General features: G+C 43.7%; 1 protein-coding gene across 1 annotated transcript in view; it reads left to right on the forward strand.

The window, feature by feature from the left end:
• The first annotated feature begins 5,682 nt into the window (after positions 1–5,682).
• Positions 5,683–27,891, forward strand: part of jarid2b (jumonji and AT-rich interaction domain containing 2b) — a 106,855-nt gene continuing 84,646 nt past the window's right edge. Inside the window, exon 1 of the mRNA XM_085262942.1 lies at positions 5,683–6,473. Coding sequence (XP_085119068.1) covers positions 6,429–6,473 — 45 coding nt within the window. The 5' untranslated portion in view covers positions 5,683–6,428. The remainder of the gene's footprint in view (positions 6,474–27,891) is intronic.

Here is a 27,891-nt window from a genome sequence, read left to right on the forward strand (position 1 = left end):
GATGTCTTGCCATTAGTCGTAAATACTTATATATTATCATATGAAATCTTTTTGTTGTCTCCTTTCTCCTTATTCCTTATTCTTCTCTTCCTCTTTTTCTTTTACATGCGCTATTCAATATCCCCGGTGCTCGTATTACTTAGAGATTCAATACCCTGTGTGAAAAGCAGAGGACCGTATAAGCCATCCATGAGTTTACTGCTTCCTCAGACACCCTGCCAGCCCTGACACTTGCTTGTAGCTGCCCCACGCTATCACACACAGCTAGATAACTCCGGCCCTCCTTACATACATATCTCCTCCTTTTCAACTTCCAGGAACTTTTGACCATAAGATTAAAATCTAGCTCCATTTGAGATGTTTTAGCCATTCTGGCAAGCCCACTAATATCTACTTAAAGACAGAGATAGATTAACGAGGATTTGAGCCGCTTGATCCGGCGCCAGAACGAAACTATTGCTTTTAAAGATTAAGCAAGTTCAGAGGAACCGAGGAGAGATGAAAACATCAAGATGTCGTCAAACTGATCCCAAAGGGATCTTCGAGCTATTTTAGCGCTGAACAAAACAAAAGGTGACATGGCTCTTTCTTTTTTTCCCATTTCAGTACATCTCCCTTTATTTTTCAGCAGATGTGATTACAAGGATTTTTTTTTCCTCTCTTTTATTTGAAAGGAAACTCCTTTGGGTTTATTTCCATAGTGTGCGATATTTAACCATTCAATCTTTCAACATTCATTTGGGATTTGTTGCCCCCACGCCACCCTCCCTCCCTGCATCTCACACACACACGCACACACACAAACACACCCAGACTCCCCCTCTTCTTGGCTATCGGACATCAATCTAGCCAGCACCGTCTGCTAAGCCTCACTGGGCAATTAACCACATTGAGAGTGAAAGCTCTAATCAATCCCTGGCCTTCTCTATCACACACGTATACACAAGTAAACACACACAAAACATATACAAATGTCTTTGCCATATATATTTTTGGGGGTGTTTTTTTTAAATAGTTTTTACACATTTGATTTTGTTCTGCTTTGTTTTGTGATGTGATTCAGGATTTTTTTTTTATTGGCTGCAAAACAGGAACTTGGTGTAAACCTGTTTTTAACTGACTCATGTGAGTTTAAATCTTTAAAGTCTCTGTGCAATTAAGAGAACACGCAAACTGATAATGCTATCCCTGGTACCTTTTTTGCATTTAGTTTTAAAAACAGATTCTTCAGCTAAGTCTGGCTAGAAGAAGCTTCACAGATGAGTTATTTATAACATACCATGATAACATATCATCTCACAAAGCTGGGGGTAAGGGATAGGATAAGTATAAGCCATAAGGCTTCAGCCTATTCCTTTTTCGGTTTCTGTTTGAGTACTTTTATGTAAAATTATAATCTGTTGTTGTTGTTGTTGACTGAAATAAATTTCAATTCAATTCAATTCAAAGCTCAGACTGGTCTCTTGAACATAGATTACAGAGCACCTCTTGGTGTATGACGTTACCACATCAATATAGACCAAAATCTCTGAGCATTGTTTCTGGCACCTTGATGAATCTGTGCCATTAGGAATTAAAGCAGTTCTGAAGGCAAAAGAGCGAAAGTGTCCATATAGTTCAGTTAGTTTTTATTTTGTCTTAATTTCTATGAAATAGTTCAAATGTTTTACATCTAGTTTTAGTTTTAAAGTTTCATTTTTGTTAACTATAGCAACAATTGTGCTGCAGATGCTTTCATGCACTCAGACCACTAGTGTTTAACATATCTGTGCTATGAGCACACCCACGACACATTTTACCGAACTTCCCAGTTATGATATATAAATATATACATTTGAAATATTGTGCAAACAAGAAGATTTGAAAACCGCATATTACAGGTCTGCACATAGGGGAAAAAAATCAGGCTAAAAATGTCTAGAGAAGAGCCCGCAACCCTTCTGCCCGTGGGCTAAATGTGAACTGTGAGGTCGACCGCTGCGAAATTCAGGCATCCTTCCTCAGCTTGTCTTATTGATTCATGTGGGCCTAAATGTCAGCACCAGCAGGGCAGAAGACCCCGATAACCCCCCCTCCGGAGAGTGCAGGTGACGGGGGGGGGGCTAAAGGCAGCTTACATAGTCTTGTCTCAAAATAGCATTCATGTCCATGACGCTGTAGACATGATTGATTAGGCAAAACGTGATTTTAAACACATATAAAATAAAAGTGCACATGATCAGCAGCTACTATTATCCCTTCTATCCACATATTCCTATCAGCAGAACTGGAATAGGGGTCGAGACTGAAAGGTGGGGGGAATACATAAATATCATGTCATCTACAAACCATGCTTAGAATTATTGATCCGTGGACTATTGATTTGGCGTCTTTGTTCGTGCATTTGAGGGTAAGTTCGGCGCTTTGATCATTTGGTGCGTTACGCTGAATCTACATCAAACAGAGGACAGGAATCAATAGCTCCTCCCCATTACATGAATGATAATGAAATCAGCATGATCATTTGGATGCTGGTGATTGTTTATACTTCAGCTTTTACGTGATTTGGGGACATGCTGAATCTTCTTTTAGGATTTCTTACTTGTACGCGTACGTGCAAACACCAGGGCAAAGAGTTGGAAAGTAAAAACATGCCTGTAGTTGTGAATGTAAGTCTAAATGTGTGTGCCACTGTTAACTCTTTGAGTTGTTGTATATCTAACCAACCAAACCCAGTAACGCATGCAGTATGTGTACTGGGATGGACCTGGGTCTAATTCTGGAGGCGAGCTTGAGGAGAACAGGCATTCAAAGACTAATAAATAATCACCCGCAGATGAAAGGGCTCACATCTCAATACATTAACTTGCATGTGCTGTCTGCTTTGATAATGCTGAACTATGAGGTTAATTGCTAGGTTTAACTAAAGCAACACTTTCTGCTGACATTTGCCTGCATGTTCAAACCCCACCCAGTTTACTATCTGACTTGTGCCAGAGAGCCCACGCAGATATGTCCTAATACGTAATTTGGGTGCAGGCAAATAAGATAGATATCACCAACTGTAACTTTCACAAGTGGTAGAGGTGGCTCCCATACTAGTAGCTCAGTTAGAGAATCAGACTCAATTGTACTTTGAGTCAGTGCCAACTTGTTACTCAAGCTGCAGCAGTGGCTTATGGGAAACACTAAAGACTGTATATAAAAGATGGACATAGCCACCGGGACTTTGCCATACCTCTTTTTGACGCTTCAGTGGTGTAGCTGTTGCCATGTGGTTCTCTGAAGCCAGAAGTTACCATATTTGGATCAGAAGTGTTAGCGCATGGTTGCTAACTTGGAACAAACCTGGATCCGTAAAATGGATCAGTAAAACATACAAGCATGGCGTGCATAGACTCACCAGCCACTTCATTAACAAGTGCTTGTTAATGCAAATATCTAATGAGGCAATCACATGGCAGCAACTCAGTGCATCTGAGCATGTAGACATGGTCAACATGACTTGTTGATTTAAGTGATTTTGAACGTGGCATGGCTGTTGAAGCCAGATGGAGTGGTCTGACTAACTCAGAAAACGCTGATCTGCTCGGATTTTCCCATGCAACCATCTCTAGGGTTTAAAGAGAATGGTCCCAAGAAGAGAAAAAAAGCAGACGGAGTACAGCAGCAAAGGACCACAGTGGGTGCCATTCCTCTGAGCTAAGAATAGGAAACTGAGGCAAAAATTCACACAGGGCACGAAAACTGAGTCTCGATTTCTGCCTCAACATTTGAGGTAGGGTCAAGAATGCTGTATACAACATGAAAGCATGGATCCACCGCCTCATATTTCAGGATTTTGTTAGTGGTGGTGTAATAATGGTATAATGGAGACTACTTAGCACCAACTGAGTATCATTTAAACCCACTGATGATGTCCATCCCTTTATGACCACAGTGTACCCATCTTCAGTTGGCTGCTACCAGCAGGTTACCGCATTGTGAGACAAAACTTAAATGATTTCAAGCAGGTTTCTTGAACAGGACAATGATTCGCTTTACTCAAGTGGCTGCCACAGTCCCCTTATTGCAGTCCAATAGAGTATCTTTGGAATGTGGTGAACTGGGAGATTCCCATCATGAATGTGCACCTGTGTGATCCTCTCATCTCAGTATGGACCACAATCTCAGAGGAATGTTTCCAGCACCTTATTGAATCTGTGGCACGAAGAGTTAAGGTACTTCTGAAGGTAAAAGGGGCTCCACCAATGTACTAGCAAGGTGTACCTAATGAAGTGGCCAGTGAGAATCTATCAGCATTCAGCTGATAGATTGGTCTTAACTTTAACATGATTTTTTAAGAAAATGCAACATTTTCTTTGTGCCAGGCTGTAACTATGTTTTTTTCTGCTTTAAAACTGACCAATCTAGCATGGTTGTTTATTGGGACCAGCTCTTTTTGTAGTTTTTACCCAAGGTTTCTGCTTGGGTAAAAACAAATTTATTGCAGTTCTTCCACAGAGAGAAATGAATATATGTAGCAAATCTGATTGTAATCCACCCAGTACTTCTTAAGCAGATCACCCCTATGTGCACTTTGAAATACCACCAGCTCATTGTTTATATGTTGACATATTTCAGAGAAAATGTTCATCTGCTGGTTATATAAAAAGGCAAAAAGGAATTAAAAAAGTCTGAAGGATTCATCCTCCAGACCCGGTGGAGCTCTGTAGCAAATTTCAAGGCCATCTATCAATAAGCTTTATGGACAATGCAGTGAATCTCTTGGAGAAAATAAAAAACTGTAGTGGAAATATTTCTTCCATTCTGGTGGCCTAAACACACTTTTCAGTGAACCAGCACTGCTCAGTAACAACTAGTTTAAAAAAGCAGCATCATTATACAGTTAGAGTTCTCTTCGGGTATACCATGGAGACAAAGCTGCATATTCATCTCAATATCCCCTCCCCCTCTACACACACACACACACACACACACTACTTTTAACTACCTCTACCTCTGTGGTTCAAACGGAGCAACCATCCCACTCAGTACATTAGAGTAATACCACAGCAAGCCCACTGATACTGAGGGGGATGAGGACATCCAGTCAGCTAACAGTCACTACACAGTGCTTTAAAAAGAATCCAAGAAAGCATATCTGAAAATATATACACATGCATGCATGTGTATATGTAGTTTTAAAAATATGAAGCTGCTTAATGCATTCAGATCACATCATGCTTTTATTCTTGCTGGTCTGCAAAGTCGCTCTGTGGAACTGCACCAGTGACATCATTACACTGGGCGTGAAACTCTCTTCTCTATAACAATAAGTTTTTCTCAGTTGAAAAGTTCCTAAAAGTATAGCATCTCCCACCATTCAGGTCGAGCTTTAATGTTTAACCACGTGCTCTGAGGTTGTGTGGTTGTGGTGTGGGAGTGGAGGGGGGCAGTCATTCGCATTCAAATTCGCGTTAGGGAACCCTCACTTTTTCTTTTTGTCCCCTAACAACTTCTTAGTGGAAATGTTAAATCCCATTAAAACTGCAGCATAAAACTAACTGTCTTAACATCAAAACCAAGACACAAGAGTAATTTTTTTTTAAAAAGAAGAAGATAAACTTTATTGTGACCACTGGTGTTTCCTCGAAATGACCTTAGCAAGCTATTGCTGCATAGGACTTTAAACGCGCCATGTAGTGCAGGATTACTAGAAAAAAAATGCTTGTTACGATTACCACAAACACACCACAAATCCGTAAAAGAACACGGTATAGGCTTATCTAGCAGGGCTACGTGCTCGGGGTTGTCTCTCGAGAATTTTTTAAAGTTGCCGCTGATGGTGGCGGTGTTGTGCGAGGAGGCGGAGGCAGTGAAAGAAAGGAGCTGCTCTCGGTAAGCACAGCAGTGCCGCTGGATCTGTCGACGACCTCAGGCTCCAGCCCCCCTCCAAAAGAAAGGGGAAAAAAGGAAAGCGACGTGACACCTAACGTTTTATTTTGTAATTTTATTTATTTCTCGATGTCTCGTCGCCTCAAACAAGATGTAACTTTTCTGACATCACCGCAGCTACATTCATGCATTTGAAAGGAGCCGGGAGCGAGTGCGCAGAGACGAGAAGCCGAGCTGTCGGAGCGAATGGAACTTATTGTTGTGCATTTGTTTTGACTATGTTATCCCCAAGTGAGTTTGGCTTCAGTCCGTCTCTGTTCGTCGTCGACTCTTGAATATATATATTTATATATATACATCTGTATATATAGATATATATATTTCCGGGGGATTTAATCCGAATTCTTCAAACGGGGAAACACCGAAGGAGGATTCTGCAAAGCCAGCAAGCTTTTCCTTACAGAGCCGGGGATTTAAATCGTCCTTTGGAGCTCCGGGAGAAGCGATAGTCAAAGAAAGAAATTCATGTGGCCATTCTCTCTATAGCCAAACATTTTTTGGGGGATTGCATAATGAGCAAGGAACGACCTAAGAGGAATATCATCCAAAAGAAATATGTAAGTGAACGCTGGTATTTTTATTATTATTATTATTGCCAGAAATGCTCACTGATATCGGCTCTATTCAAGTTTTCCTTTGCTCGCCTCGATGAAAACGCATAAACTTTCCATCACGGGCTGGTGAAGGTTACCATCATGCAGCCTGGGCTCCATTTGGGTCAAATATCCTCCAAAATGTAACGCCTTTAAGTTGCCTCGACGTGTTAACAATAACATGTCTTCTTCTTTCCTTTTTTAATTTAAAGAGACAGCAATGTTTATTCAACGTCTGCTGCAGCGTTTCTTCGACACCGACCATGTTTTAGGCTATTTGAACATCGGGTGCTTTAGTGGTGCTGGTTGTAGCAGTGAAGGGGGATTGCTTCGCTTATTTTGGCCGGTTTAAACCCGTGATTTTGTGCATAGCATGCTTCGGCTGTGCTACAAGGCCCCTAAAAGGTTTTAAATTAAAAGACTTGGCAAACAGTTTCCCAGAATACGCTTTTGTTCGCTAGCCGTTTCTTGCTACTCAGAGTCGTGAAGACGAGCCTGTCGGCCATGGCTCGGCTATTGCGACTTCATTTCGTCCCATGCTGAGCATTTCGGAATATATGGCTTACTATAACCCGTCCTCATGCTCGAGCCTATGGGTGGCTAAGTGTTACAGTCCTGGCGCAGGGTGTATATATATATCTCTGTGTGTGTGTGTGTTTTTGGCGTGGGGCTGACAAACCGACATGTTTCGCGGACTGTTGTGGCTCTTTAATTTTCTCCGTGCAGCAGGAAAAAGGGGGTCATGCGATTAGGCATTTTCATTCAATTTCCACCTCTCGAAACGCTGCGGGCACACTCCTGGGTTTGTTTGTTTGCTACACGCCTGCCCTCGGCTTTTACCGCCGTTGTACAAGTCAAGTCCAGCGCCGGTGTCGACGATTTTGGCAGGTCTTCGTGTGACCTCTGAGAAGGAGCAGATATTGCAGCAGCTCGCTGAGGGGATAACTCCATTCTCTCTCTCTCTCTCTCTCTCTCTCTCTCTCTCTCTCTCTCTCTCTCTCTCTCTCTCCTGTGCTATACTACGGGAGGTGTTGGGAGAGGCGATAGCTAACTAGCCTTTAGGTCCTCCTCGGCTGCTTAATTCGGTTTAACGCTACACTACTTGGTGGACATGTTTGAGACAAGTGTTTCTAAGCGGTTCCATCTTTTTAAAGAGACTGTGTTCAGTCGCATTGCAGAGGTTCATGTATGAAGCGACCATTTTCTCCCTCTCTCTCTCTGTGTGTGTCCCTGCAAGTAACACTGGTGAATTTTGTAGAGGAGGAAGGGGCTGTGAAACCAGGAGCTAGTCCAGCTCGGCCCTGGCTTTAATTACAGTCTCGCTATAGCGGTCCATCTGCGTGACCTAAACAAAGACTTTAATCTCGCAGTGTGCTTGTACTTTAGCCACCATCATTTATTTATTTTTAAATTATGACTGCCCCCCCCCCCCCCCCCCCAAAAAAAAAATATATATATACTTTATTTTTTTGCACTTCGTTGATGTATAGATTGTTGCTGTGCGCCCACCGGACACATTGTTGCCTTTATTTGCACGAGGCACGAGGCATCTCACGTGCGCTAATGCTCGACTGACTGAAGTCAGCAGAGCTAAACACACCCCCCTCCCTCCAAAACCCATCCTCACTTAAACGCCATGTGGACTACACCTATAAAAGTGTGCGCTTCTTCTATAATTTATTGTTATTTATTTATTTTTTGGAGCAGGGTGCGTTCAAAATCATAGTCTCAAAAAGTGTTGCAAAGGGCCAAACCGAGCAACAGGTCTGTGTGAACAATTGGGGGGTCTGCGTCCGTGCATTTGCTCGTGAGCTTTTTGTTTGCCCCGCAACAAGTGCAGAGAATTATTAAGGACACTTTGGTTGCTTGGTTTTTGTTTATTTTTTATTTTTTTAGGGTATCCCCTTGTGTCCTATGAATAAGTGTTGGAAAAGTAGGGCATTACGTCACTGACCCATCACTGATAAATTATTGTTGCTGGCATCAACATTGCTGGAAAGCAACATAAAGGAGAGTCATCTTTAGCAAAGACTCAATAAGTGCCGGTTATTCATTGCAGCTCAGGCTTTTTTTTTTCTTTTTTTTTTTTTGGAACTTCACTACTACGTGAATATTACAGAAATAAAGTGCTCTTTGTCCCCATGGTGAAAATATTATTATTATTATATCAATTATGTTCAGCCACGATGGTGATCTTTCTGACACAATCTTCCTCTGAGCGTGACCGGATAGTTTCAGTTACATTGATGTTAACTGACCATAAATTCTGCTGTGCGCGTGTGTGCACGTTTGTGCTGTAATAGTGGGATGAGTGTTGCAAAGATGACACGTTTTTGATCGGATCCGCTTATGTGTAAGCTTCTCCCTGAACTGAGGAAACAGGATGTGCTGTAGAAATTATGACTAACTGATATAAAAGTCCCCGTCTAAAATTGAGGCATTGCATTGTGGCCAGCCAGTTTCAGGCTTTCTAAAACTGGAAGGGTTTTAAAATAAATAAATAAATAAATTTAGCCTTTTAATAACTCGTTGTAGTATTAGCTCTGGTGACAAAGCATCTGGACTTTGGGATGGGGGCTGCTTGACTGCAGGATGCACATCCCAGTGCTATGTGTGTTTTTGTGTGCATGTGTCTCACATCTGTCATGTGTTTTCTGCAGCTGCAGTCAATGCATAATGTTTGGCCCGAACCAAACTAGGCCCCCAAACGCATTTACAAAAACCTGGAGGAGTCCAGCTCCTCAAGGCCCAGCTCCCCTCCCCAATGCTTTGAGACAGGACTCTTGGCCCCTTAGTGAGCCACCCCTCCCCCGGTAATTAGCGTAAGACAATTATACATGCTTGGCTTAACCATTTCCCCCTGAAACATGAGTGCGGGTTGCCACCCTTGCCTTCTGCACCCGATGAACGCCCGCTGTCTGCGAATGACACTGAAGATTCAACGGTCACAAACGATTTCAAAATAGTGAAGTGAGCGAGTTCTTTTGGGAAAAAAAGCAAAACGAAACAATGCAGGGCGATCATCATTTCCCACAGGGATTGCAAACGCCAGTGTGGAGAGAACAAATCCAGAGGACAAGCTCACCTGTCTCCTGCTTTCATGTCAGCGAAGAAAAATCTATTTTTGTAGGTTTATTTTCTTATTTGTTGGCGCCTTCTTGAGCCAGGGGTCAGCTCTGTGTAATGGCTGAGGTATCACTAATGTGTGGCAGACTTGTCCTGTCTAACGAAACATGACACACTGTGTTGGTGTGTGTGTGAGTGTTGTAAGCGAGAGTAGCTGCTCAGTGCAGTCAGGCCATTTTGTGCAGAGTCTGCTCTTCCTGTAGGCCCCAGCAGGGGCTAGGCCTCTGATTCAAAGTGTGTGTGTGTGTGTGTGTGTGTGTGTGTGTGTGTGTGTGGGACAAGCACAGCTGCTGCAGGGGCCTTTACAAATGTAAAGAGGCTGTCAGTGTTTGTTTCATCAGGCGCACAACTGATGAGGGCCAAGTTGAAAATCCATTGCACTGTGAGTGTGTGCGTCGAGCACGCACAAAAAGAGGAAACAAAAATAGAGAGCATGGCAAGAATGGGGGAGTGCAAAGGCACAGACTCTCCCTCCTCCTTCCTCTCTTTATCCCCCCCCAGTCTTTCGGCCTCGCTCTCTCTCTCTCTCGTTCTTGAGCTGTCCAAATGAAATGTGGGCCTCATGTAGGACCATGAAGAGAGGGTCACAGGGTTGTTTTTTCACCGTGCCTGAGCCTCAGTGCGGTTCATTTAACCTTATGTTTCAATGCAAATTCTCCTTTCATGAGCTCTCTTCTCCTCACGTGTGCAACATGGCAGGGTTCACTTTCCAACCTCTCTGTCACTATGACTACGGGGGCAAAAGCAAAGTGTACCGTGGCAAGAGCGACATTTTACTGCCTGTTTATTTTACTGTTTACTACAGTTGAGTTCCACGCAACCGCTTCTGTGAAGGTGCTTCCCATATATTTTCCACGAACGTGAGGACGGGGGGGTAAGGTGAGGATTGAAATGGCAGCATTTTGGGTGGGATCGAATGAAAAGCAATGGAGGGGGGTTCTTTTAATCTGAAACTATCATTACTCTCCTTTATTGTATTGTTTTGTTTTTACATTCACCGATAGGGGGGCAAAATAAAACCTGGACCTGCTTTTATTGCATTGCCAGGTTGTAACAGCATGGCATAAAAGCAACTGCCAGCAAAATATAAAAGTCCTCATGGAGATTACTGGCAGTTTGCACACAGTGCAAAATGAAGGAAACAAAATCGCGATTTTATGTGCTGCTTGCACTGCGCAGAGAAATCAAAGCCTAAAAAAAAACAAACATACAAAACACAGCCATATGTATCAAGAGCTGAAGTTGGCAGGTATGTGAACATCACCAGGCGTTAGTTAATGTGTCCCCATGCGAACAGTTGTGTGTTGAAGCAGAAGAGAAGAAGCAGCCTTCCCACACTGCAGGCCCAGCCTCACATCCCTTTGGCCTCATCCTTCCTCTCACAGGGCCTGCTAACTTGACAAGCGCTGCCAGAAAGAGCTCTGGGAGTGAAGTTGGCTAGCCCAGCCTAATTTTAATCCAATCTTCTTCGTTCCTTTTAGATTTTTATTTTTATTTTTTTAATGTACGTATTTATTAGGTTTGCACTTTAAATGAGAAGGCAGTGTGGCTTTTATGCTTAAATGAAGTCTGCTTTGCCAGTGGAGAGTTTACGGCATCATTATAAAGCGTTCTGTGAGTTGCCGGCTTCAATTTGGATCGGCGAAAGGTGTTCAGCGGCCTTCTAATGCCAAGGTAGCTCGGCTACTTCCTCTAACATAAACCCCTTCGTACCCATTACCTCCCTCTGCCTTCGCTCCCCTTCTTCCCTGCATCCCTTTCCTACTCCATTATGTCACAGGCGCGCAAAGCACAAACTCCTGTTATGCAACACGACCTTTTCTCTTATCAGCTGTTGGCACCGAGCACAATCTCCGGCTCTTTGCTGGCACTGATGCACGCACTCACAGACACGCACAGGCAAAGGTCTTTAGGTGTACACCTGCAGTCAGTAGGTGAGATAAACTGGTTTTAAAACCAACCTCGACGCGTTTCGTGGGTATCAGCGGCTCGAGCTATTTGCAAGAGCAGTGAAATAAAACTGGGTGTGACGCTCCTTGTTATACTTGTGTGTGTGTGTGTGTGTGTGTATTTTGGTCAGGTGTAGTGCGCATAAGCCTGCGTAGGTGTGTCTTTTAGGAGGAAACAGTCCAGTAGTTGGACACACTGCAGTAGTGGAGAGCTCATACAGATAGAGGTGTGTGTGTGTGTGTGTGTGTGACGTACACTACTTGCGTTCCCTCTGTGTGCATCTTCATTTGAGTGATTTATTTCCTCCTGCCCCTCTAGGTTTGGATGGAGATTTTGGGGAGGGGAGTGTGAGACAGCTGGTCAGCCCCCGAGTGGGGGGTGTGTGTGTGTGTGTGTGTGTGTGTGTGTGTGTGTGTGTGTGTGTGTGTGTGTGTGTGTTTGCCACAGCTTATCCGTTCAGGATCCCCGTGAAGCTGAATCAACACTTTAGCTTTGTCTTTGGTTTGGCCTTGGCCCTAAGAAGGCCAGCGAAGGACATTCATCCACAGGAGGATGTAAATTATTATCGGTCATGATATCATCCTCCGAGCTCTGTCAGGTGCCTTCTTTTCACATTACCTACGGTTGCTTTTGTTTCCAGCGCAGCCTTTTTAATCTATGCTCTCTGGAATCACCGAGTCGCTGTCGCTCGCACCGGCATTAGCTTTTAATGACCATCGTGCGCGCCTCTTGACCGATCTGCGCTCACCTTCTCCCCGCTTTTCATCTCGACCGCATCAGTTTAATAAACACTCCTCACATTTTCATCCCGTGGTCAATCCCATCTGATCCCCTATTGTGACTCCCGTCGCCTTTTTAAACATCCAGTGAATTACGCCTCAGGGGAGGATGAAGCAACAAGAGCAGAGGCTCAGTCACTATCGATCCTCCGTTCCTCCCCTTAGCTTTCTGCCTGGAATATCACCGTTTCTCTCGTCGCCCGCACGGCCGCGCGCACGACTTCACGAAATATCTCGGCCGAGCCGGTTCAGATGAGGAAATCCCTGGGCTTCCTTTTTGAATGCAGACGTATCGTGTTTTCTGTAAAGATAGCTGGTTGCACAGTGTCATCAGATACCGCTCCGGGAATCCTGTTCACGCTTACCATGAAGTGTACATTCATAGCTGTTCTTGTTATGCGTTTACAGTCTCGCAAGCTTTCTGCTAAGCACAGTAATCTATGAATCACTCTTTTATGATAGATAGAGCAGCTTGTCTCTTTCTGCTAACAAGCCACTGGTCACACTATTTAGACCCCTCTTTGGCACGGTGCTCACTTGGCTTACACATTGCTCTCTCATTAAATCTTTTTTCCCCTCACTTCAGTGTTTTGTTTTTTGTTTTGTTTTTTGTTTTTAATTTAATTTTTTTTTAAAGTTACATTTATCCCTTTTATTCCCATTGTAGCCATTTGTAGCTCTCAAACGTGCATGGGTCGGTGACCTTCCCTCAGTTAAAGAGCACTCAAATATAACCCATTTATTTATTTATTTTAAATAACCAAGCATTTGGCCTCTCATGAGGGGGAGGCCTTAATTCAGGATGGCAGATCCCTCCCCTCCTAGTCATGTGGCGTAATGAGCCATTGGAGCAGAGTGGCTGGGTGGCCAGTGTTGCTGCTTAATCTCTATTTTTAAGCTCTTGCAGAATTTTTTTTTAACGGGGGTTTACTGGGGTGTGGGGGGGAATATGTAGAGACAGAACAGCGAGTCTAAATCTTGACTTGATCTTTAGAGCAAAATGTCTGCTCACAGAAGAGGTGTTAACTGCATCTGGCCCTCTTCTTGCAACAGTTCAAACAGTATGTAGAGGAGTGGAGCCGAACATGTTTCTGTGCTGAAACGCAGTCTTTGGGGAGGGGAGGGGTCCGTGTTGTGGCTCCTGCTCCTGAGCTGTCGGATGTGCCCGGTTCCCTTGTCAGCGCGGATGTGCGAGAACAGGAGGGATGAGGAAGGTAGCGGCAGGATAAACTTGATTTGCAGGTGAAATGCTCATTCCTCCTCAGTGTGTCCTTCCTGCACCCACATTCTCTTACAAAAAAACATCACATTATCCCGGCTCCCATCATGTCTTATAATGGAATACAGAGTGGAATTTTTGAATCTGTTCCACTTCGATCTCTCACCCTCCTCCCTCTTAGCTCATTTGCTCGATTACTCAGCACAGCTTTGGAGATAGAGAGGCATCGGGGAGTTTTCTGTTAAGACACCGAGGACAAGGAGAATAAGGAAGGGGACCCTTTCTTTTTTTTTTTTTTTCTTTTCTCCACGCCTAGCTGTGAAATTGCAGAGGAGCTGCAGAGGAGGAGCCCGTGCATTGTTGGAATCTGTTTCCTTGTCTTCTGTGTGTGTGTGTGTTGCATATGAGAATAATTTGTTAGAAAGGCCAGACTGCTCAGCGACACGTTTAGGTTGTTGGTAGTTTCGGAGCTCTTCCTCTTACATCTTGCATTCCTCCATCTGCTTTGTTTTGATTTGCACTGCCAAAGAAAACTTCGCAGTCTTCTTACAGTTTGATACGACACATCTGTGTGAGCGCCCAGCCCGACACAAACGCAGCGCTCAAACATACACGCACGAGGGCATGTAGTCCGAGTCTCCGGGGGTTGTGATGCCACAGTTGGTAAATCTTTCACATTTTTTTTTTTTATTAAATAGTCACATGAATCTTTTTTTTTCTATTCCCACAAATGGAAAACATGTTTAAGAAGGGTATGAATAGATAAGTTGGTGAAGTAATATCGACTTTTCTTTCCTTTCTTTTGCCCATTGATTTTTTTTTTTTCTTCTCTCTAAGGTGCTTTTTAAGGCTTTCCACAGAGGGAAGCAGAATGTGAGTCAAAGGCATTGTTCCCCCTGTTTTAACCTCTGCTCAATAGATGAGGGCTTTTACAATTCTTGTAGCTGCATGATTTCCTCCAGGCCGCGCAGCAGGGAGCTATAGTGCATGGTACACTGAGGAGAGGGCGCCAGACTCTGGGCTGAATGTCTGGCCGGCCTCCCCCTGGCCCCGGATCAAACGTTACAAGGCCCGGGGGAGGGAGGGAGGGAGGGAGAGAAGTGAGAGAAGTGGGCTCTGGAATGTGCAACCTGTGATCGTCAGAGAGAAGAAATCCAGGAGGATAACAATAATCAAATTAGGCACCATTTCAAGTAGAATATCCATGGTGATCTTGGTTAAAGGCAAGGCCTGCTCCTTCAGACTGAAGCTCTTTGCTGATGTAAACCTCTATGTTTGTTCTGTGTGTGTGTGTGTGTCTATTTAAAAGATGTAATTGTTTGAGGATGTGGAAAGGAAATGAGGTAACTGAGCCAGATTGTCACAGATGCAGAATGACGACTTTCACACACTGTAATGAGTAATGTAGAAACAAATTCTGGATAAACATTAATGACAAGCCAAAGAGCAAGAGGTTAACCCCCCCTCCCCCTTGGCTATGCGTGTGATGTGTAGCTTTACGTGCACGAAAGGTGGGGACTTGAACCTCCCACCCCCGGCTTATAGAAAGTGACACGCAGACACTATTTCTGAGCAAACGACTTCTTGTTTTTTTTTCTCTTTAGGTTGTTGTTAAAGCATCAGGATCGCGGCTGCATTCTGGGGAAGTTACTCGATTTGTCTTGCAGTGATATGAGTAATCAATTTTTTGTGAAACTGAGAACATGTAGTTGAGAAGGGAAAACTTTTTTAAAATTTTTGTTTCAACACAAGTCAGTAGAATAGTTTTAAAAATAGAAATTTTAAAATTGAGACTAAAGACTCTGCTGCAGATGAAATTGTGAGACTATGGAGGAAAACAGAGAAAGTAGCGCAGCAGTAACCAACTCTTTCTTTAGAATAGAAAATGTACTTTTCGCTGTTCTGTTGTTTACTCATCCTTTTTCTTGTATTACACAGATCTTATGATTATATTCCGTAAGCTGCGATAGTCATAGGAAACGGTTAGGCTTTCGCAATTTCTGACAATGCCTTATTTCTTGACCGTAAGCCCTTTCTTTGCTTTAAACATTATTGACAGACACTTTCACTTTGAGCAAGCACCCCGTCATTCAGTCACAGAAATCAAGAGTGGAATTTCATGTTAGTCATAGCGCTCGGTCACTTATGACGATTGTTATTTCGTTTGCTTTAAAAAATTCCTGTCTGGAGACCCAAGTGGTGGAGAACTGCTGCCTTATTACATAATTTCACCGTTAATCAATAGAGTAGATCTACTCTCTGCAGAATAGTTTCATTTTCCAGGAGATAGTTTCATTCTTCTTCTTTTTTTTTTCCTTGCTTTTCTCACTTCTTGAGATTTGTATGTGTGCAGTGTTGTAGCTGTATTTAAATTTGCAGCTGTCACTCCTGTCTTTATGTGTCAAAGTTGAGTCAGATTTCATGCATGGGCACCAAAACCCAACTGTATGCCACCAAAAATAATATTGTGAGTTGTGTGTGAAATTTAAGATTAGCCCATGTTTGCTATTAGTTTGATCACCTGTAACCTGTATTTTTGATTGATTTATATTTTTGATGTTTTGGTTGATTGGAGCCCATTCATGCCATTTATAAAGCCACAGTTTGAGCCTGTATGTTAGAGAGAAATTGTTGACTTTTGTCTTTAAGATGATCTAATAATAAACGTATAGGCTGGAAAAATTCGCTCACAAACAAAATGGAAATCTTGGAGGAAAAAAGATGCAACCGGCACCATTAAGCATCGCCCACAAGTGATGACACGTCTGATGGTGATCTACATTTTGAGGTTCAATGCGCTGCGCGATCAACCGCTGATAACAGATTTTACAGCACTGCTGTAATGTACGTGAGAAGCTAGCTCTTGATCTGGATCCGTTTGGGTTTTTCTTTTTTAAATACTGAGAAATTCAGTGATGGATTTATTTGAAAGGCTGACTCAGACAAGTGCAGCCAGTAACGCAGTTACCTAATTTATACACGAGTACCACCCTGCCGGGTGACTCGGGATCAAACCAGCAGCTGGTTGGAGAGCAAAATATCAAAAACATCGATAATAAGTGTCTCTCTTTTTAATTTCTTTTACTGGTTTACCTTTACACTCCCTCCTCTCTGCTCAGCCTTAGATTAATTTTTCACTTCCTATTCTGACTGCAGTTTGAGATCAACTGCTCGATGGAGTGTGATGTAAGCATGTGAGCGCGTCGCTCTCCTGTAGGGCGCTAGCTCAGCTGACGCCATCTAATAGCCCCTCATGCATCACCTTCGCTCTTCGTTCCCATTGTACCGATGCCATTATTCACCTCTTTCTGAAACCCCTTCTCCCTCCACGCGGTTTGTCCCCTACGCCGTCTGTTCTTTCACGTTAACACACATCTTTCTAACCTCCTCTCAGCATTTATACTGCAGTGTCCCTCACCTCCCCACCCCTCGCTACCACATCCCTTTCTCTGGGCCCCTTAGGCCCCCGAATTTGCCTTTGTGTTCGACAGTGTAGCTAGTTGAGCAAGACTGTGTGTGTGTGCGTTTGAGGGAGGTGAGTTGCAAGGGTTTTGTCCCAAACTGAGTTGAAAATCATTCCTTAATTGCCTCTTGTCGTTTTCTTTCCCCCCTCTCCCCTGTACTCCTGAAGCCTACGCCGCAGGTCCGAAAGCAGCGGGACTCTCTCGCCTAAGCCCTGATTTTGTTTCGTAACGTTCTCTGGCTACACTGTAATCTGCAGTCATACAACTGCAGCAACAACAACAGACACACACACACACACACACACAGCGGCTTTAAAAGGGCTTAAGATGTTGGACACCGCAGAATACAAAGAAAATGGGCTTTGATTTCGCACTTTGAGGTGTAGGTGAGATGTAAATGAGCTGTTGTTTTCAGTGTGAGAGCTGTTAGTTTAGCCGTCGGTATCTTTGTTTTCTGAGTTTTGACATTCTTGATTTTTTTTTTTTTTTTTTGTAAAAAGTTTTGAGGCAACGTCACTTTTGTTTTTGTACTTTAACGGTCACGTGCTTTGTATGTTATTCCCTGCGGGAGTAATAGATTTGGAAATGCACATTAGGAATTAAGGAGATGTGCATTATGACCCACAGCTGTCCCGTCTCCAAACTCTGAAGGCCTACTTTATTTTATTTATTTGTTATAATCAGTTATGGCAAAGTGATTTCTCTTTTCTGTGTGAAAGCACTGCCCGGCTCTAGAGTCTGACCTTTTTAACCCTGTGATTGTGAAGGTGTAAGGGTAGGTTAGTTTGTGTGCGTGTTTTCCCTAAAGGCTAAAAGTGTCTTGAAAGATTGTTTGCTTTAGCTGAAGACCATCTTCTTTCTATCTGAACGTTTTTCAAACTTTAAATGGGAGCGTGATGTGGCCCCTGATTAATGTGCCCGGCCCATTTCACTTGTTTGGAGGTGCTTTTTGAGAAATCTGGGCCCTGCAGATCAGCTTGATGTGCAGCAGCGTGCATGAGTTTAATGTAGATAAAGCAGAAGATCTACATTTACTGTGGCGACAGGCTTGAACCTGTGACACTGGTGTGAAGGAGCATTTGTGTTGGTGGTTAGGCCCTGCTTTTCCTGTTAACCTTCAGAGAAGCGCTATGGTGGCTTCCATTAACGATCAGCTGGCAGTCTTATCTCCCTGCTAATCTGCTTCAACCCTTTCTGCTCTGAAAGGGTTGACGCAGATTTACTTTTTAAATGTATTTATTAGCCCCCCCCCCCCCCCAAAAAAAAAAAATCTTAAAATGGGGCAAGGGTGCTGAATGATGACAGGAAATGTTGACATTTGGGGTTTGAACTTTTTGGTGTGTGGAAAGGCCCAAATCGAGTTTGACTGACATGTCGGGCTCTTTACAGGATGAGTCTGTCGTAGTTGTTTGGACACAGGATTCTCTTTCCTCCCCATACCTCAACGAACTTAAAATGAGAGGACATGAAGCGCTGTCGTGGCTTCAGTCTGCACCACAATTACAGACGAACAGCCAAAACGTGCTCGCAGCCCCTGATGATCTCCCTAAAACCATGCCTCCCGCTCTCCCTCCCCCCCCTCCCCGTCCTCCCGTCTGTCTGCCTCGCTCCCACTCCCCTTTAATTTTTACTCCGCCGCAATATCCTACCTAGACCGTGATTGTTGTTTTCTGAGAGCTGGGGCGGTGTTGTTGTAACATAATCATTTAGTCTCCCTCCCGTGGTTCTGGCAAGCTGCACGCTGAAATCCATCCACTGCTCATTTTTATGGGGAGCAAATTTGTTGTAGCTACTGTGACTGCTGCTGGCTCTCCTTCGCACTGTATTTACCGCAGTAGATGGATATCTCCCCCCGCAAAACATTTGAGAGATGACACATGTTGTATATACACATTTAATATACCCCAGAGGTCATGCCTGTGAATTTGATTAGTGCGGCTGAAATATGATGGTTGTGATATCGAGTGACTTGGCCTATATTGAATTTTTAATCTCCCGTGTCGACTCCGGCTTACGTGACGTACTCTTCGTTCCGATCAGTGGCGTTGGAGCCGGAGCGTTTGCTGGGTGTCCCGTAGCGCCGAATCAGCGTAGTGAAACATGACACCTTGGGAATTTTTTATTTATTTTTTTCTTAAGTTTAACTCGAAATTGTTTGTATTTTTATGGGAAAACGCACAAAAGTTGAGGCTGTTACAAGGATTCCACAGAATGACAGTTTATAGCAGAGCCCCTTTGAAATACCGTGTGGCATCATGGGAAAACTCCTGTATTCTTAGCACTTCTGTAAAGCAAGAAACTAATCTTACCTGCTCACTCTCCTCCTATACAAATAGTTAAATTAAAACGCATCACTCATTTAGTTACTCGAGTTATTATCGCATCTGCGGCGCAGACCAAATCCCCCTGAATACTCCCTTTTTGTGTGTGTCACAGATGGGGGCACCTAAAGGGGGAAACCCTGATCGATTCGTGGGGCCCAGAGCTGCACAGGGGGGCCCTGTAACATGACAGGGATTAGATATTTATTGTTTCAAGTGCAGAGCGAGTTGTTGACGTGAGGCCCCCCTCTGAGTTCCTAGCTGCGCTTGTGGTTGCAAAATCGCGAGAGGTTCAAACAGCGAGAGGTTATCGTCTCTCTCCTCTCGACGGTGGAATAAATCCCATAAACAATCCATCTACAGTGCGGTTTAAAAACCCGAAACGACCGTGAGTCTGGAGGATTAAACAACTCTGGCCCTCGCGGACGTGTCCACTGCTTTGACAGCGAGCTTGCATGCGATTTCCATAAATGAAGGCGTTGATGTATGAATAACTTGTCAGATGGATTGATTTGCGAAGGCGTCTGTCACTCACAGACGCAGTTTATTGTGATTCAGGTCCAACCTGACCCATCAGAAGTTAACAGACATATTGAACGACTTGCCGATTCTAAATTGCTGTAGTTCACCTTTTTTTATTTATTTTTTTATTTTTTATTTTTGGAAACGGTTATTTTGTTTGCCTCTTCTCATGAGAGAGTACAAAGTAAAGTTAGGCTGACACCAGACTTTACTTTCCTTCTGGGACGAATGTTCTGCATGACAAGGAGGTGAATGCGTATCCATTTGGAGTCTGCAGTCTCCTTTCTTCTGCTTTCTCTTTGTCCCCTTTTCTGTTCTTTCGCCCTCTCCTTTAGTATCTCTCAGGCTGGTAGGTGTTTTCAATGCAGCTATTGTCACTTCTCAAAGAGCAGGGGGGGGGCTCGTGAGACCCCCGTCCCCCTCCCAACAATGGGCACATGCTTCCCCCTCTGTGGGATTCCCGTGTGTGTGTGTGTGTGTGTGTGTGTGTGTGTGTGTGTGATGGTTGGAGGTGTGTGATGAGGGCTTTGTGGGACTGGGAAGCACCTCTCATCCCTCTGTCATGTTCACCTGTTTTAGCTGCAGGTGTTATGGCAAACTGAAGATCAACCATGACCGTGGATAACCGCAACGCCGTTAAATAAAAATACACACAGCTGTGGGGTAATTTTACACTTGTGTGATTTTTAGACAGATTTCATGTATATCGAATTTTATCTGGAAACTACCTGAAACTATTTTTTTTTTTTTTTTAAAAGCTTTTTATTAAGAATCTCTTTTAGCACGAGCGGCTTGCCTTTTTTCAGCTGTAGCGCAAACCTTCTAACCTTTTATCATTTTGCTCTTTTTCATAAATATGAATAGCAGAACTGCTTTTGTTAAGGCATGCAAGAGACCTTTACTCTGTATTCACAGGCTGTAATCCATGAATCGACTATTAGGCTGATTGACTGAGTTGTGGTCAAACTATCTGCAGAAAACCCTTTATGCTATGAGAATTAGTTACATTTTCAGGTGTAATAACATGTAACCAACAAAAGGATCCCAACAGAAGCCAGGAGGAGTTTTATTAGTGCTTGAAGTGGTGCGTGTGCTCTCATACGCCGTGTAAAAAGATGGATCTAACGGCACTGATGTTTTCTCTGTCAGTTCTGGATGAATATTCGGTGCAGAAAACGCATCAAGGCCATTTAATTTTTTGGGGGGGGGGTTGAAAATTCTCTGAATGGAGATGCCTTGTGGGACATCCAAAGCTGCAGTGATGAAGAGGGGAAAAAATCTGTCCCTGTCGTTTGAGGATCAAGGCACAGGATTAGAAAATGTGATCTCTAAATACAAAACCTGAAAGCTGTAACAGTGGAGGCCTTAAAACTTAAAAGGTGCATTTTGCGGCGGTGATGAGAAATCTTTCTCTCTCTCTTAAAAAAAAAAAAAAAAAAAAAACCTTTCTATTCTCCTCACGTACACAAACAGACAAGATGGCTGCTTGAGGCTGGAGCTGGCTGTTACACCTCCAGCCGACATAGGGGGCACCTTTTTTTTTTTTTTTTTCCTTTTCTTTTTACCATCTCTTAACCACAAGAAAAAGAAGTAGGGGGATTGAAACATTGGGTTAGGAGCTGCTTCTATTCCTGAGCATTCACACGAACAGCAGATTTTTTTAAATTTATTTATTTTTTTGGTCCTGCTGTCTTTCTGCGGAGTTTATGTTGAGCCTGCCCAGTGTTTCCCTCTGTGCGACGGTAAAGAAGTAGGTCAGAGAAGAGATCCCATTCGGCTTGAGCTTAGCTGTTAGTGCTAGTGCATGTGCAACTGCATACATGTGTGGGCACACGGTGTGTAATTTGTTTCCTTCCGCCAGGAATCAGCCTGACCTCCTCCGGCTTCTGTGTGTGTGTGTGTGTGTGTGTGTGTGTGTGTGTGTGGCAGCGAAGCCACGGCAGAGCTCTGCTCAGCATCGCTACAAGCAACAGAGTCAGCAGTCATATGCAGACTGATAGCTGAGGCAGTGATGAGAGGAGGCGGAGACTGGACAGGGAAAGCACTTTTTTTTTTTTTTTTTTTTTTTTTTTTTTTTTGCTCTTTCAAAGATGGGGTGTTTGTTTGAGGAATGCCGAGAGAGGGTAAAAACGGGCACTGGCACGAAAGGCAGGCAAAGAAATGTAGAGGAAGAGGTAAAACTGGAAGGGTAAATTATGTCTCTCATACTCGCTCATTTCACAGCGCACTGCTGTTGTTAGGGGATGGCTGAGCTGCTCCACCCCTTCCCCCCCACAAGAGCCAATCCACTATCATATTCCTCCCCATCCTGCCATCTGATTGGTGGGCTCTCTGAGCCAGAGGAATAAAATGGGATTGATGGGGTAATCTGGGGCCGGGGCTCAGGGCAGCAGTAAGGTAAGCCTAACCTGGGAATCAGGACAATTGTACAGGACAAGAATGTGGCTGTGGTCGCACAACTGAGAGGAAACACATGAACGGCTCAGATTTAAGAGTTTAAGTCTTTATCTTTAAAGAACACACGCCACTCATCCTTTTAGCTCTAGTGTTTAAAGCATATGTGCAAGTAATGCTTAATTCTGAATGTTCATGATAATGGCAGCATCTGTCATCAGTTTCCAAACGTGACCTCTCAAATCCTAATGTGCCCCTGGAGTTGTGAAGGTGGGTGGTTGACTGCTACCTCATACAAATTTCACTTTAAAGTATCAAAAGATAGACTAGGTAGCGTAAATAACTTTTAAAAAATATATAAATATATATATTGTATTGCACAACATGGCACTGCTGAGCTACAGAGGGCTAAACGACTGACTGATGTGAGGGCCTTGGCAGAGGAAAAGCCACGGCTGCACCTTCTCCCCCCTGGGTATTGTCATGGCTCTGAATGGCTAATGGGAAGTGAAACCAGAGCTGGAGATTGCTCTGTAATGGCTTCTGAGCTATGTCCTTGGGTATGTTGTACACTGTACAAGAGCTGAGTTTTCTTAAGCTTTGTTTGCAGCAGGAGAAATGCTTAAAAAAATGCATTTGTTACACATCTTTCTACTTCCATAGGCTGGGAGGCGATTTTTGAGGTAGCTTCTTCCTTTTATTCTAGCGATTTGTGAGCGCACGCAGTAAAAGTATGTGCTAATGACATTCAAAGTGCACAGATCTCTCTTGTGTGTTCTTCTTTGCTTCAGTCTCCCTAAGACACCCAAGTTGTCCAGGTGAATGTAGATGAGGGGAGAGATCAGGGCATGCTCTAATCAATGACCTGCCAAATACAATAAAAACCACTGCTTGCCTCTGGCCAGTCAATAAGTCATTGATTCGGAAGTGCAGGTGTTTGGGTGAGAGACTTCAGGTCCGGAAAACTTGTGTTGTATTTTTCCTAACTTTTCATGAATGAAAGTCACACTGATGATTATAACGTTTAAACAATTTACCAAAAAATAAATAAAAGCTGGTCATTTTGTAGTATTTGGAAGAAAGATGACAAACTCAGATTCCTGCTAATTGTGACTCTTCTTCTAACTCTAAGGTTTTCCATTGCTGTCACCTCTGTTCATACACCATTCTCATCATATCTGCGATATGCTGTTTACCCCCCGAAAGAGTGTCAAAGGCACGTCCACATTGAGCAAAAATCCCCGTCTTTTGGGTTACTGGGAACTGATCAGAGAAGCTGTGTATCAGCCTTTTTTGTTTTCTTTCTGAAATGACAGTCACCACAAACCACACACTTTCACACCTTGAGGAGGAGAAAGTTTGTGTGTGGCGTGCCTAAGCCGTCCCATAAGGCCCACTCCCTTCTCCCTATATATACATATATTTATCTATATTTTAAAGCTAAAACCTGGTGGAATTAAAGAGGGTGACTCAACGGTCCAGCACCTCTGAATGAGCCCAGACGATGAACAGGCCTCAAGTTAATTATTCAAACCAGCAGGAGAGTTGCCTGGCATGCAAGCATGCACAGGGTTTCCCCAGGGATAGAGCAGGGGCCTCCTTCTCGGCCCTCCTGTTGCAGCTTCGACACGCAAACTGCTTTGAAAGAGTGAAAAATGGTTGTCTTTTAACTTGCGTCAGGTGTTGTGAATCTCACGAAGAGTACAAGTTTTTCTTTTTATTTATTAAAATGTGAATTTGTGAATCTGTGTGCGCCGCCATTAAATGTTTACGGAGCTACTTGTATCTCTGGTTTCAGTCTTGCATGCATGCATGCATGAAACATTACTTTCAGATAATATTTTATTCTTAGTCATCCGTATACTTTCCCCTGCACCGCCACCATTGCCTCCTCCTCCTCTTCCTCCTCAGCTGTATTGACAGGAAGACTACCTGATTTCAAATGAGTTTCATTATTACACAGCTGGCAAGAAAAGCCTCCATCACCAATAAACATCAAGAGCTCAGAGAAGGGGAAAATCTGATTATGTCACCACTGGTTTTCCAAAAAATAGTCACATCCACAATCTATTACGTTTGGGCCACTCACTTCTCCAACACTACACTTGATTGCCAGGAAATAAGATCCCACGTAGCTTTCTTTTTTCTTTCTCCCCCCTCAAATGATGCCGAGTCCTTATGCAGGTGAATTTACCACAGAGAGCTGTACGCAGACACACTGCTAGTAACACATGCTGACATTTGCCCCTTCTGTCTTTGATCCCACTTATCCGTGGATTACAAAAGAAAAACGGCACCATGCTGTGTGTCTATACGCCGAGCCACATCATTACATCTTTTAGATGGTAATTTCTGAGAGCTCGTGTTTGTGTATGCAAGGCAGAGTGAGCGACGGTGTGTGTGTGTGTGTAGGTGTGCACAAGCTGATGGGGGTGGTGTCTGTATGAAACGACGGGACGCGATGGCTCTCGGCGAACAGGTCTTCCATCGGCTGCTCACTTTACCTGGCGGGGTGGGGAGTGGCAGGTGCGACCTCTTCGGTGAGTGGAGGCGTGGAAAACGAGTACAGTGCAGTTATTACAAACGTAAGCGCCTTGACACGTACTCCTCCATTGTGATGAGCAAAGCCGAGATGATGCAAAGCCACGCACTCTCACATACTCCTCCATTGTGATGAGCTGTGCAGATAGGATGCAGAAAGCCCAGAGTCAAGTGAGTGTGTTTGTGTGAATGCATTCATGTGGTAAAGTGCATGTTTACAGTTGGATCACACCACCCAAATGCTACAGCTAAAAAAGTGTGAGATCTGAGTTTGTTGGTGGTTCTACAAAAGCTTTATTTTCTGGGGCATTTTGGCCCCAAGTACCTACGGAAATTGTACGCGGCAGATTTTGAGCTTAAAGTGGCAAACTTGGGTATTCTAGTTATCATAAAGGTGCTTTTCTTTTGTTTTTTTTCTTTAAAAGATAGAGTAACAGTGCCATGCACAGAGGAAATGGAAAAGCTCAGAGCTGGAAAATAACCCTTAAAACCATGAACAATGGAGAAATGGCTTGAAACATCTTGACAAGGGAAAAGAAAATCTGAAAGAGTGGAAAATCATGTCATTTTCTCCTTTATTAGTAGTCTTGTTTCTAAACTCTCACACTAATTGCCCGTACAGCCTACAGAATAGTTCACCTTGTTTTAGCATGTACAGCGGAGTCGTTCAGACGCTGCTATCTGTTAGCCTAGCACCACGTGTGGGTGGCTGGCTGGATCACAAAGGCTTCAGTGTGCCGGCCTCTCTTCCTACTGAGTCTTCGCACAGAGCAGTTTTGAATCTTTCTGACAGGATGCCATCCTCCCCCGCGCTCTGAAGCTTTAGTGGGAATGGGAACCCGGATACTGGTGATTGCAAACTTGGGGGAACCTTAAAAAAATTTTTTTTAAATTCCCGCATCACGCATTAGTTGGTTTTATGGCTAGAAAAGATGACCTCCTGAGGTTTGTATCGGTCTGCACAAGCGCAAAGGGATTGAAAGTGTGGGAAAAAATCTTGGGAAATTGAGGGGAGGCGGGTTTTGGGGGGGTTTACCCAAAGGCCTTCCTTTTCTTTTCTTTTTTCTTTTTTTCTTTTTCATGTGCATGTGGTTTGCGTGGCTATCAGTCACCACAAACTCACCACTTACACTAGAAATGGAGGAGGGGAGGGAAGGTTTAAAAACCTTTGATTTCAGCGACGATTGTTTATTGGAGTAATGGTCCAGCTGTGACTGACATAGCTTGTCCAAAAAAAATAAAGAGAGAGGGAGAGGACACAGGTATGGTGTGATAGAGGCGAGGCGAAGTTGTAGGCAAAAAGGAAGAGGAGAAAAGATGGGGAGCAGGTGTGGAGGGAGAGCGAATGGGAGACAAGTGGGGGAAGAACAGGGATCAATGGCTGTTCCCTAAATGTTTGGGGCAGCAGCACTTTGGCCTGTCTTCCGCTGCGAGCAGACACTGCACAGAAGCATTTATCTGTGCAGGCACACACACACACACACACACACACACACACACACACACACTCACACTCACTCCCCTGTGGCCTTTCCTGTGCTAATTCTGCTTCTTTTCCCAGTTATTTTGGTTAGAGACTCTGTTAGCTCCAGACTCCCAGACTACCCCATAGCCAATAAATTGCCAGTGCCTCCTGGGAATTGTGGTTTTTAAAGGGTCATAGTCACAATGTCCCACCCACCCCCAACCCACTTACCTCCCATCTCCAAGGGTGTGTAGAGTTCACCCCGAGCCTAACAACATTACACTAAGCTCGATGTTACAATGCAGATGCCAGTTTGGCAAGGAACACATGCATTCATTTGTTTCTCATATTTTTAAATGTTTTCGTCGGGGTTTCTTCTCTCTGTTGTCAGGTTCCTCTGGTAAGACCGAAATGCTTAACCTCAGGAATCTAAGGAATGTCCTCGCAGACCTCAGCATCTGCGCATAAACACACTTAATGCCACGTCATTCTCACTACATCGCATTTTTCTTGTATTGCTTCAGGTTTCCTTCCGTTCCCTTTTTGTCAGTGTGAGATGAATGGGGCTCGATAGATTAATACTGATTATTTATGCACGGGCCAGCGCGAAGGCGCTTCTCCATGCTGACCTGTGAGGACCTCGCTTTCAGTGACCTTTTGCTTTGGGCCAAAAACGGACAAAATGAGCTTGTACGCAGAGTGCACAAGTGTTTTAAGCTTTTTATAGCAGGATAAACGCTTTGCAAATCATTTTGAACTTGTTCTTCCTGCTCAGTTGAGATGAGAACACACACACACACACACTGAAATGCACAGGAGCACACATTTGATTGTCTTTCTGCGCTCTTGGCTCTGAAGTCGTGGCTTGATGGAAAGTGTAGTTTGAGTGGTAGATCTCTTTAAGTTGTTGCCGTTGTCTGAAGCCCTAAACGTGTTCTACTTCGGCGAAACGTGCTCCTCAGGTCTCAGCCTCTGGCACTTTTCCAGCTTCCGTGCGTGGGTGTGTTTTTGATGGACGGAAAGGAGAGAGGGGAAAAACGGTTTTGATTACAACCAGGAACGAGAAACCAGCGTTTCCTCCTCTGGAAAGGAAGATGACAATCAAGAGGAAAAGGGGTCATTGCCAGGTTAAATCAAGGAATTTATGCCTCCTTTTTTTTTTTTTTTCTTTTCTTAATGTTAGCGGGGAGATAAATTTTGACATGACACTCTGATTTTTTTTAAAAATAAAAAAATTCTGGGTCTCTGGATGCTCTCGTAGTTTATTAGGACATCTGCTGCTGTTCACGCCAGCTTTAAAAATCTGGCAGCAGCACACATGACCAGTGGAACTTTTTTGTCTTTTTTTCTCACAGAAACCTGTCAGCTCAGTTTTTCAAAGCTTGACGACAGCATGCCCACACAGTCGACATAAAAAAAATAAAAATAAAAATTACAAACTTTTTTTCCCCTCCCTCGGCTCACTCGTTCCTAACCCCGTTCTGCTGGATGTTTCCTCATGAGAAATCTTTCTGGTTTTCATTAAATAATGAAGCCGACATGAAAAGAACGATTCGGGGGATTCTGACTCAGACCTGGATTTGCCTCCAACGACCAACTCT

The sequence above is a fragment of the Mchenga conophoros genome, linkage group LG22 (assembly GCF_057382185.1).
Source record: "Mchenga conophoros isolate Kocher_MC1m ecotype Shallow Benthic linkage group LG22, M_conophoros_male_GT1.1, whole genome shotgun sequence".
Taxonomy (NCBI): domain Eukaryota; kingdom Metazoa; phylum Chordata; class Actinopteri; order Cichliformes; family Cichlidae; genus Mchenga; species Mchenga conophoros.